Source organism: Leopardus geoffroyi, chromosome E1, assembly GCF_018350155.1.
Source record: "Leopardus geoffroyi isolate Oge1 chromosome E1, O.geoffroyi_Oge1_pat1.0, whole genome shotgun sequence".
Classification (NCBI taxonomy): Eukaryota; Metazoa; Chordata; class Mammalia; order Carnivora; family Felidae; genus Leopardus; species Leopardus geoffroyi.
In genome coordinates, this window is record NC_059330.1 from 15,782,270 (window position 1) to 15,794,252 (window position 11,983).

Genomic DNA, 11,983 nt, shown 5'->3' on the forward strand with positions numbered 1-11,983 from the left:
ACTGGCAGCCGCCGGCGCGCTTCCATGACGCCACCCACGGGGCGAGGGAAGATGGCAGCGCGGTTGAGGGGTTTAGTTTGGGCCAGTCGGCCGCTGCTGCCGGTGTTCCAAACTTGGGACCTCCGCGCGCGGCGCTGGGTCCGGGCGCTGCGGCGGAGCCCCGTGAGAGTGGTGTCTCCATCCGGACAGGTGGTGGAACGGAAGCCCGGTCCTGGGAAGCAGCCCCGTAGAGCGGCGGCTGAGACCGGTCCCCACGAGCCGCGACGGAAGCCGTCGCTTCAGGTGCCTCCATCCCAGAAGCCCTGCACCTGGGAAGATTCGGGGCTTCGCTATGATAAGGCTTTACCCGGAGACAGAAGGCTGAGGTGACTTGTTCCTGAGACTTGTCATGTATTCCCGTTTCTCTTCCCATTTCTTTTCCCGCCTGCCAACCTCTTTCCTCCTTTTGGAGGACTTCTTCCACCAGAATCCATTGGTTTTTATAATGCATGGAGGGCAGAATAAGTGTTTTCCTTGGAATTCATTTGTTAATGTCTATGAAGTTCTTTCTGTTTGTTAAAACTAGGTGTGTCTCGGTAACAAGGATGCTGGTAATTAACCCGTCTTTTTGTTTCCACCCACAGCAGTGTAATGACAATTGTTAAGTCCAGGCCATTTCGGGAAAAGCACGGGAAGATCCTGCTGGAAGGTCGCAGGCTGATTGCAGATGCTCTCAAGGCTGGTGCTGTACCGAAAGTTTTCTTCTTTAGCCGTCTGGAATACCTAAAGGAGCTGCCCATTGATAAGCTGAAAGGTGTCAGCCTCATTAAGGTGAAATTTGAAGATATCAAGGATTGGTCCGACCTAGTAACACCACAAGGAATAATGGGTCAGTGGTTACAGTGTGTCACCAGAAGTAGAGACCTAGGATCATTTGTTCATAATTATCCTAAGGCAGCAAATTTTACTTAAATTCAAAATGTTATTACCCAACCTTTTCTTGAGACACCCAGAAAAATACAGTTCTCAAATCTGTGCATCTTGTAGTATTTTCAGTGGAAGCTGAAGCCAGTTTTTTTGGTCATCGTTTGAATTATAGTTCTTGAATATTATATATTCTCCTTGAATATTATATATTTTTAGGTCACTTCTTCAACCAATAATGTCCAACTAAAATTTAAGAAAATGTTGGGGCGCCTGGGTGGCGCAGTCGGTTAAGCGTCCGACTTCAGCCAGGTCACGATCTCGCGGTCCGTGAGTTCGAGCCCCGCGTCAGGCTCTGGGCTGATGGCTCAGAGCCTGGAGCCTGTTTCCGATTCTGTGTCTCCCTCTCTCTCTGCCCCTCCCCCGTTCATGCTCTGTCTCTCTCTGTCCCAAAAATAAATAAACGCTGAAAAAAAAAATTTTTTTTTTTTTTAAATTTAAAAAAATGTTTACTAAAAGATTTAGGCCTCTATTTGCACAAGACCACTGCCAGTGTGGTGATGATCTTTCTGTTGTTGACCCCCTTATTCTAGAAGCAGGTGTAAGCAGTAAGCTGCAAGCTGTTACCCTGTTTAGCCCATTGAACAGGAAACTGTGTCTTCCTTTGGTTGACTCTAACTTAAGATTCTTTTTTTCAAGTTTTTTTTTTTTAATGTTTATTTTCTAGAGAGAGAGAGACTAGGGGAGGGGCAAAGGGAAAGGGAGACACAGAATCCAAAGCAGAGTCCAGGCTCTGAGCTGTCAGCACAGATCCTGATATGGGGCTCAAACCCACGAACTGTGAGATTGTGACCTGAGCTGGAGTTGGACACTTTAACCGACTGAGCCACCCAGGCTCTTCTAACTTAAGATTCTAATAGATGGTGGTGTCTATTAGCACTTAGAAAGTCTTTTTTCTAAAAATTAAAAAAAAAAAAGGAAAAAGAAAGCCTTTTTTCTAAATATGGGAAGTCTAAATATATCTTTTTGACATTGGAATTATATTTTTGATCTGAGAATTGAATGGCAGTAAATGTGGAGGTTTCTCTTGGATAGTAAGGGACAGTTGGGGTAGGAGAAGTTATCTTCCAAGATTCTAATGTTTAGGCCAGGGTCTCTCATACCAGTTGTGCATGTGTTTTCCTGTAGTGGGTAAAGTGCAGCTATTAGTTGGGAGAGGAAATTTGGGGACTGTCTCTTATTCTGTAACCCATCAAGTCCTAGGGGCCTGTGACCCTACACACAGAACTCTCCCCTAGGGTGGGGATTTGGACTGCTGAAGTCCTCCACCCTAAGTATCCGTGCTCTTGTTAGCTATACTTCTAATTCCCTTCTCTATGCTACAGTACAAGTATCATTCATTTTTATCCTGCTGGCCACTTTGGGCACATGTGTTGATAGCGGCTATCCCATCCTGGACTTCTGTAGCCCTCCTCGTCATTATGACTGCCTTTCATCGTTTTGTGTCTTTTAAAAATATATATTATTTAGCTTACCCTTTTATTTCATATTTGAGAGGTGGAGTAAAGGGAGAAGGAGATAAGACTGTCAGGCTTCTGGTACATCTCTGAATCCAGTAATGTAAGTAGGGCCTCTAGCAGAGTGTTCTCGTCACTGCAGCTGTCCAGGTAGAAATGAAAGGACTTCAAGGGGTGCCTGGGTGGCTCAGTCGGTTAAGCGTCTGACTTTGGCTCAGGTCATGACCTTGTGGTTCATGGGTTCCAGTTCCATGTCAGGCTCTGTGCTGAAAGCCTGGAGCCTGCTTCCGATTCTGTGTATCCCTCTCTCTCTCTGCTCCTCCCCTGCTCGTACTCTGTCTCTTTCTTCCAAAAAAAAAAAAAAAAAAAAAAAAAAAAATTAACAAGAAAAGGAGTTAAAGGACTTCTAAGGTCCCCTGCTGTTGTGACTCTTAGGTGCAGGATCTTTTTACCACATACAGATACCTAATAGGGAAATCATTCCCTTCCCTTCATTGATGGGTTAGGTATAGGTCTGTATTCTTGGTGTGAATAAATTGGAATAACCTTTGGGGAGGACAGTTTAGCAGTATCTATTAAGAGTGCTTGAGTCATCTGGCTGGCTCACTCAGGAGAACATGTGACTCTTGATCTCGGGCCATGAGTTTGAGCCCCATGTGGGGGTAGAGATTACTTAAATATTAAAAAAAAAAAAAAAAAAAAAAAAAGTGCACACACACCATATATTAATGTTACTTGCAAGTGTTTTTCATAGAGAAAAGTTTAGACATATGCATAGAGAGGTATACAGGGATGTTCACTGCAGGGTTGTTTATAACAGGGAAAGTGGAAAATAATCAGATTGTCAGTTGGGGAAGAACTAAATAAAGGTGGTATGTTCATGTTACAAAATAACATGCAACAGTTAAAATCAGGTAACTCCAAATGTATTGACATGGCAAGTTCTCTAAGACATCTCCTGTTATAGAATTGAATAAGTAGGTTACAGGATAACACATAGAGTATGAATTTTGTATGTGAAAGAAAAAAAGCACCTGTATATGGGTAGACATTTATATATGTACGTAGATGCATGGAACAGGTTCTGAAGGGATCTATACACTCCCAAGATTGAAAACAGTTACGGGGAGGAGGTGTCACGAGCAGGACTTTTTGTATCGATTTTTTTCAATCAGAATGTATTCATGTAGTACTTACATGACTAAGAACACAGAAAGATTGATAAATATCTGAAAAGCCAAATTATCTCCCAGGTTCAAATCAGACAAGTGAACCGCCTGTTTTGTTTCCTCAGGGATCTTTGCCAAACCTGACCATGTTAAGATGACATACCCAGAGACTCAACTTCGCCATTTGCTGCCCTTATTGTTGATTTGTGACAATCTCCGTGACCCTGGGAACCTGGGGACGATTCTGAGATCTGCTGCTGGGGCAGGCTGCAGCAAAGTATTACTCACCAAAGGTCAGAGCACTTGTTCCTGAGTGGATTGGTTGGCCATTTGTAAGTGAGCTGGCTCTGTGGGCAGACATACATGGATTTGAATTTTGGGTCTGCCTCTTATTAGCCATTTGTCTGTGAGCAGTATTCTGACTGTCATTTCCCTCATCTGTAAAGTGGGCATAACAGGATCTACCTGGTAGGGTTGTTCTGAGAAGTGAGATGGTGCACATGAAGTACTTAGCACTCTGCTTGGCACACGTTAGGTACTTCAGGAAATGTCAGTTATCTTTTAAGATTATTTTGACACCGGCTAGGTTATTAAAGAACTTAAAATCAGGGAAAGAAATACATGCCAGTTTTAACACTTCGAGTCCTTTATTTAATGATCTTGAGTTCCCAAATTGGGGGGCATATGAAGCTTCCTAACTGAAAAGATGGGAATAGATGGGAGTAGATGTAGAGATGGCAGCATGAGAGCTAGGTACTGGGGTTCCATCATCAGTACCCCGCCTACCCACCCCATTGTTGAGATCTCTGAGAGCTGGTGTGGTTTTGGAGATGTACCTATATAGTCCAAGTGGTGTGTTTGCCACATTCATGGTGGTGGCTGGTGTATGGGACAAGGGGAAGGAGTAGGAAGCACTTGGCGTGGTGCCCAGTATGGAGGATGTGAGGATGAGGGGGGAAATCCCACTTTGTTCCTTACTCCCCACCAGGGAGAGGGGTCAGACTGGATGGCTCCCCTCATGAGTCTCGGCCCTCTTTTGTCCTCCCCGTTTTGTGTGCAGCCTCTTGACACACAGCCCAACTCTTCTCTCCAGTTACCTGCAGTGATCGGGAAAGTCTGTGGTTGGCAGTAGGCGTGGGCAGTGTTACATTCTCTCTGTCTTATCTTCCTTTTAAAATTTGGCTTGCCCACTTACTCTGTTCTGAAGTTGGGTTACTTTTTACAGTAATTTCTAATGCAGAGAGTTGTGTTAACAAGTTAGGGGATGGTGGCAGACATGTGATGCCCTGGCCCTGCTGTCTCTCCCAGCCTGTGGTCCTGAGAAAGCAGAAGTGGCTGGGCTTAGCATGGGTCTGAATATAAAAAATAGTTCTTTTAGCCTTTTTTCTGTGGTGTGAGAGGGTGTGAGGGTGTGTGTGTGCGAGAGAGAGAGGGAGAGAGAAAGAGAAAGCTGTTGCCTTGGCTTTCCATGGATCACTGTAATTGCCTCCCATTTAATTTCCCCTCTCTAGGGTCTTCCCTGCTCTGGTGCAGATTTAACACTGAAGCCAAATGGGTCTTTCTAAAGCATAAACCAGATTCTGTCACTACTTTACTTAAAATCCTTTGATAGCATTATATTGTTTAATGGACAAAATCCCAAACTCCTCAGCCTGGCATACCCACCCTCCTTTAAGTTGGTCCTTGCCTGCCTCCCTTTCATCTCCCACTACACCCCCACCCGCTATTGGCCTGATCGCTTTACTTACAGTTTTTGGACTGTGGCACTCTTCCCCCTTCTATAATTTTGTCCTCTGCCTCAGCCTTTCTTTGACAGCTTCCTCCTATCCTTCAAGATCCAGCTCACTGTCATGTTCTCTGGGACATTTTTCCTGATAGCTCTGCTTCGTACATGGGATTTTTGTTACCCTATTAATACTTCTTTTACCTCAATTACTGATATCGTAGTCACGTGTTCAGATATTGTCCGAACACCATCGCCCATGATACCATGAGCTCCTGGAGGTTGGAGACATTAATGCTCTTTGCCTCTCCTGTACAAGGTCTGGCCCAGGTGTACGGTAAATGTGGAAAGGATGAAGAAAGTCTTGTTTAGCACTAGCAGGAATTCATCCCTATAGTCCCTTTGCTGGATGCTGCCATAACTGGGGAGGCAGAGGTCCCAGCCATCCCGAAACTACAGGACATTTTTTGCTTTCTCTCCTCATCCAGAATTAATTTGATTTACTGCAAAGATCCCCTGTCTGGGATGGTTTATAATCTTAATTGGATCCTGTCTCTGTTTTCTAGGCTGTGTGGATGCCTGGGAACCCAAAGTGCTACGGGCAGCGATGGGTGCGCATTTTCAGGTGCCCATCATCAATAATCTGGACTGGGAAACGTTGCCCAACTACCTGCCCACTGACACCCGGGTCTACGTGGCTGACAACTGTGGCCTTTATGCCCAGGCGCACATGTCTAATAAAGCCAGTGATTACGGCTGGGTATGTGACCAACAACTCTCAAAGTTACACAAGTATGAGGAGGAGGAGGAGGATCTAGAACCTGGAGCCAGTAAAGCCTGGCTCCCTGAAGTTGAGGTCCAGAGTTATGACTTGGACTGGACAGAGGCACCAGCAGCTGTGGTAATAGGCGGGGAGACCCATGGTGTGAGCCTGGAGTCCCTGCAGTTGGCCGAGAGCACTGGGGGCAAGAGGCTGTTGATTCCCGTTGTGCCTGGTGTGGACAGCCTAAACTCGGCTATGGCTGCAAGCATCCTGCTTTTTGAAGGGAAAAGACAACTGCGGGTCAGGGCGGAACACGTGAGCAGAGACAGGAGTTACCACTGAGAGGGATCTTGGAAGTCAGTCCTTGATTTGAGGTGGTTCCCAGCTCCTCCTGCGTTGTTAGGAGATAGGCAGAATATGGTAATCAGGCCATATTCAGGAGGCAAGAGGTGGGCAAGATGCCATTATATGATTGCTGGAAAAATAAGAATTTCCATGAATTTATGCTTATCTTCAGAAGTAACAAGGGTGAGAATTCTTCCTGAGATCTCCTCCAGCTCCGGAGCCGAACTTCCTCTCGAGAGAGCCCGGAGAGCAAACATGACTCGTGCCCCAAGTGGTGGCAGAGTGGGATTGCTTTATGTTTAAGGGGAGGGGTTTTTGCAGGAACAATCTCTGGTTGGCTGTGCTCTCCCAGGCTGGTGCCCCACTTTGGTCTGGGCCTGGCCAGGGTCGCACACAAATGTCTGATGCAAGTGGCCCACAGATTGTGCTTGAGACCCTCAATGCCCCATCAGCTTTTAGAAGGTAGAAGAGCCCACAGCCTTCATACAGGGCTGAACCCACAAAGGCTCGTCCTCCAGCTTCACAGAGGCCATGATGCCTGTCACACCAGCAGGCTATATCTGGGAGGCAGCTCAGTACTCCTGGAGTCTGTTGGCATTTGTTCTGTCAACACCTTGGAAAAGTGCTAAGAAAACGAGGTCACTAAAGGATGAAGCCAGTGTCCTGCAGCTTTGTCCCTGGATTATTGTTCCTGCTGATTTTTGTTACAAAATAAAGATCAATGACCGAACAACAAACCCTATGCCTTGTTACTGTTAAGAAAAACAAAACAATGCAAAACAGTATACCTGGCACATAATTCTAAGTCTACTTTATCACACTGGGTGAAAGAAGGAAAAGAAATTTACGTCCCATTCACTTCATAGTCAATGGCTTATATGCCATGCCTTGTGAGTTCTTTTTGCACATTTGTGGATATAATTTAGCAAAGAGGGCAAATTTTCCTTTCTTTAAAATGACTACAGGGGAAGCAACCAGTGATGAGGCTCTGGTTTGTTGAACGATCATGGAAAGTCACTTTCTCAAATTCTTTGCAATTTTAAGGCCAACATTTGTTTTTTTGCCATTTCCCCGGAAAATAATTAAAGAAGGAGCAGTATAGGACAGTACACTACACTGGCTGGAAGAGAAGCTGTCAGATGGTTGGCAGAGCGGCCCCTTGACTTTGTGTTGAGTGGAGCGCCACTGACGGTTTCTGCCACAAGGTGGCAGCCGCACTTCGAAACCACTCCCAACCCTGAAGGGAGGGATTTAAGTTGAGAAAGGATGGAGTGAGTCTCTGCACAGAGGGCATTTTGCAGGACATTTGTGCTCAGAGGTGCTGAAGTTGGAGACCCATCCAGATTCTCATTCTCAGCAGAATCTGAAGATAGATGGACACTGGGCCAAAAAACTAAGGGGGAAGTGGACAGAAGTGGGAAGCGGTTGCTGAGGGAAAAACCAGCATAACTTTTTCCTTTGAATGGAACCTCTGGGAAAGTAGCTCTGGACAAATGTTGATGTCCCCATACGCCTGGAACTCACACTGGGAAGCCTCACCCTGGTTTGCAGCTTCAGGGCAGGGAGAGCTGCAGAGTCCTCTTCCCTTCCCCCAGCTCGAGGTGAAGATCCTGTCATTAAGGCTCAGAGGATGAGCAGACCTCTGGGGACTGGTTTCCACCAGTTTCACCTGTGACCTCTTACTACTTGCCCCATGGATCATCAAAACACCAGATGTCCCCTTCTAAGCTGAGCTGCTTTTATTTATTTAACATTTTTGTTTTTGAGAGAGACAGAGTGTGATGGTGAAGCAGGGGTGGGCAGAGACAGAGACAGACACAGAATTGGAAGCAGGCTCCACGCTCCGAGCTGTCAGCACAGAGCCCAATTGGGGCTCGAACCCAAGAACCATGAGATCATGACCTGAGCTCAAGTTGGAGGCTTAACCGACCGAGCCACCCAGGTGCCCCAAGCTGAGCTGCTTTTACCTCCACTTTTGCCATTTTGCCACACGAACACCCCAGAAACAGCACCACACCAAGGGTTCTGTGGCTAGTGCTGAAAACCAGCTGTGCTGCAGGGCCTGGGTGTTCCCTGGGCCAAGCCCTCCTGGCCCCCACTCACTTAAAAAAAATTCTTTTTTAGGTAACACTCACATAGACATCTTTAAACTCCAATGACTTTCTTCAGTGAATGCACAAAAGTAACAAGCTGGAAGTCAAATGAATGGATGAGCTGTTTATTGCTGTGGGCGACTTAAAGTCTGAACTAGCTTGCCCCGTATGTCTGCAGCTGAGACAGCCTGCAAGCCAGGCCCTCCAGAGCTGCGGCCAACACCCAGAGGCCAAGTATGACTGAAAGTCTGAATACGCTACAGAAGGCATCGGTTCTCTTAACTACGTTTGTTTTCTAGGGGAGCCACGTTCTTCAGCTAAGGCATCATAGTCGGAGGGCCATCCGCAAAGCTGCTGCTGCTGCACAATGCAAGAAGGGAACAAAGGTTGGGGACGAGATGTGGCTGTGACAGGGTCTGGCCTCCCAGCCTCCCTCTTACCTCTGTGATGGGAAGGGGTGGTGCAACTCACTGCAGACCGGCAGAGGGACTTACTTCCACGTCCTGTGATGTCCGAAGGAGATTTCTTTTTTAGCCCTGGGTCCTAAGATCATGCCCCTTCTTGTATCCTTGTGCTTACCTGTGTTGGGTGACTGACCTGTGTGAAGCATGAACACCCAGGAACCCAGACTTAAGGCTGCCTGCCTCCTTTGGGCTGCACAGTCACCTACAGGCTTGGGGAGAGACCTTCATGAGTTAGCAGGTTATTTAATAGAAATCCAGCAGTCCTTCAGAACAAGTCCTACCCAAATCCGGTTACACATCTCCTAGCCTGGGAAGTATTGCAAGAGTCCAAGGGGCTGTGGAGACACAGTATGCCTTAAATGAAGCAGATTTTCTTCATGCTTTCACATTTGAGGCACGCCTAGGACATCCTAACGTTGTATTTCCCCCATTGGAAGGAGAAATCGCAGCCATAAAGTGGACCCAATGTAACATTTTCCTACAAACAGCCTTGGTTCCTGGAAACCACGTCCCTTGCATTATTTACTAACACTGGATAATCAGGAACGAAGCTAACAGATGACAGCCATTTGTCAACAGAGGATTTTCTTTTGAGCAGCCTGCTTGGAAGAAGGCCATGGCGACTCTTGCCCGCTGGGTGTTCACAAAGAGGGATACAGGTTCAGTGCTCGCTTCTTCAACACCGCCGCTTCAGGGAACTTGACAGACCCTGAGCTCTGGGCCTCTGGGTCAGTCCTCTGTTCACATGGCACCACCCAAAGAGGCCACAGAGGGCACTGCTGAAGTTCCCTACCGGCCACACGCAGCCGTGCCCAGTCCCATCGGGCGAGTGTGGGCCTGTTCCTCCTGGTCCAGGGAAATGACTTATGAACAGGATGTCCCCATGCCTGAGCCTGTGTGACTGAAGGGCGCTGAGCCAGCTGCCTGCTCACATCCCTCCCGGAGCTACGATTCCAAGTCTACATGCGTGCGCACACGTGTGGTGTTCTCCCTGAGCGGACACTGCGACACCTTATTAGGTTCTGCTGATCTATTCTTGGACCGTGTTCTATGTCTAGATCATTGCAGAACTCCGTTTGTTACCCTGGAACAAGGCAGCAGGCGGAGAGAACAGCTTTTTAGTGTCTTTAATTAGGCAAGAGGCAAAAACAAAGTCTGGCTGAAAATTACCACTTGAAGTTTGGCTGATGCCAAAACAGTTCTGGCTCCCTGTGCTTGGGTAAGTGAGAGCCATTGAATTTGAGGACATACTTGGAGATGGGGGGAAGCTTCTGGAAAGGAACTTCAGTTGCCCTCTGGCATTTACCGCTGCCCACTGTACATCCCGATTCCAAACACATACCTTTTTCTTCACCAGATCTTTATTGTTGGGGACAGGTAAAAAAATCTCATCTGTTGTGAACACGAGTAGAGTCGGATCTGGAAGTCATTGTGGTGAGCACAGAATCTGGAACCCCAGGGTGGCATTTTTACAGCCACCTTCCTGCCTCAACCTACTGGGGCCTGGTTTCCCTTGCTGCTGATGGAAGCCATTGAATATATCACAGCTGGGGTTTTAACCTGCTTCCAATTAGTGACAAGAATTAAGGTATTTTGGAGCTGCTTAAGAAGTAGCATCAAGAACCTTTGCATCAAGAACCTTTAAGATCTCATGCTACTGAAACGGGTTTTTACTGGCACTGGGAAGTGGTCCTCCCCCACCATTTCTCCTCAAAGCTGCCACTAGATAAACCTAAAGCTTTTTTTTAGTAAACCTTCCCAGTGACCTTAACCTGCACACCCACTCTAAAAGGGGAATTCTGGTGCCAAGGATCCAATTGACCTTAGTGGCAAGTAGTTCTGTCAGCCCCGTACAGGTCACAGAAGAATCACAGATGACCTGATTTTTCTGCCGCGTGACTTACAGGGACTCCTACCTGGACTTTGTTCCTTCTGCGCCCGAAGATAAGTAGTTGCTAAGAGAGACCACTTTTCCTCCAAGGCTATCATGATATAGGACACAGGCAGAAGTCCAAAGAAATCCATCTTCCAAGTAAGGTTGACCTCACCTTGTCCCCACACCCACCACACTCCCAAGAGCTGGCAGGCCTGGCAGTGGGGCGTGTGTGGCGACAACCTCAAGTACAGCACCAAGTTCCTGAGCAACTTCCTGGGGCCCAAGAGAGAAAGCAAAAACCTGAGGGCACAGGCAGATGCTCATGACACCCATGTGGGCATCAAGGTGAGCACATTGCCGGGAGGCCCGAAGCCCTGCCCCAGTCAGGGTGCAGGACCAAGGAGCAAGGTCCGTAGGAGTCCAGCATCTGCCGTGCCCCTCAGCACACACACAGCTATCCCATGAGAAACCTCATGCCTTCAACCAGCACACCAGTACCAAGTACCAGGAAGTACGAAGGGTCCTGGGCAGCATGGCAGGCTAGGCAGCAGGTAGGAGCCAGGCTTGGGATGCAGCCATGATGGGGCAGAAACATGTTTGGAGAGGGATCTCCATTCCAGGGACTGTCCTTCCTGGACATCCTAGAAGACAACGTAGTTTGAGAACTCTGATACGGTGCAACACCTTGTCCCCACACCCACCACACTCCCAGAGGAGACACTGGCAACGTTCCCAGAGAAGCCCCTCCACCCAGCATAGAGCTAGGGTTGAGGGTCTCCAACTGTTGCCCGTTCTTCACTGGGAGACCTGTGTGGGATTCCTTGTTTCTGCAACCGGCCTCCTCAGGCTTCAGAGCACTTGCTCCCCTATGGGGAGGGGATGAGCACCAGTGTCCACAAGAATGCCTGTGAGTGGAGAATCCGCCCTCCACGAGGGCAAGTGGAACCAGGAGAGATGCCAGCCAGAGCTCCAGCAGGGATGTCGGATGCACTAACCCAAAGGAGCTCCCTGGCCTCAGAAGGATCCAGCAGATGACCACGTTAGTTAGTTTCTGCTCTGAAAAATTCTGAAACATAGCTACTAGGTATCCAATGAAAGTCAAGAAGATCTTGTGTGTCTCCCCCCCACCC

General features: G+C 47.7%; 1 protein-coding gene across 3 annotated transcripts; it reads left to right on the plus strand.

Moving 5' to 3' along the window:
* The first annotated feature begins 28 nt into the window (after positions 1-28).
* MRM3 (mitochondrial rRNA methyltransferase 3) lies at positions 29-7,157 on the plus strand. 3 transcript variants are annotated; one of them, XM_045490504.1, is made up of 4 exons: positions 29-365; positions 624-868; positions 3,715-3,882; positions 5,879-7,157. In XM_045490504.1, the coding sequence occupies exons 1-4, from the start codon at positions 52-54 to the stop codon at positions 6,415-6,417; spliced, it is 1,266 nt and encodes a 421-aa protein (XP_045346460.1). In that variant the 5' UTR covers positions 29-51; the 3' UTR covers positions 6,418-7,157. The 3 variants fall into 3 exon arrangements, with proteins under 3 accessions (XP_045346460.1, XP_045346461.1, XP_045346462.1); XM_045490505.1 differs by having other exon boundaries at positions 177-282; XM_045490506.1 differs by lacking the exon at positions 29-365 and having other exon boundaries at positions 698-810.
* The last annotated feature ends 4,826 nt before the right edge of the window (positions 7,158-11,983 follow it).

Coding starts and splice junctions, on each gene's coding strand:
- MRM3 (XM_045490504.1), top strand. CDS start 52: ATGGCAGCGCGGTTGAGGGGTTTAGTTTGGGCCAGTCGGCCGCTGCTG. Junction 366..623: donor CCCGGAGACAGAAGGCTGAG/GTGACTTGTTCC, acceptor TTCCACCCACAG/CAGTGTAATGACAATTGTTA. Junction 869..3,714: donor AACACCACAAGGAATAATGG/GTCAGTGGTTAC, acceptor TTGTTTCCTCAG/GGATCTTTGCCAAACCTGAC.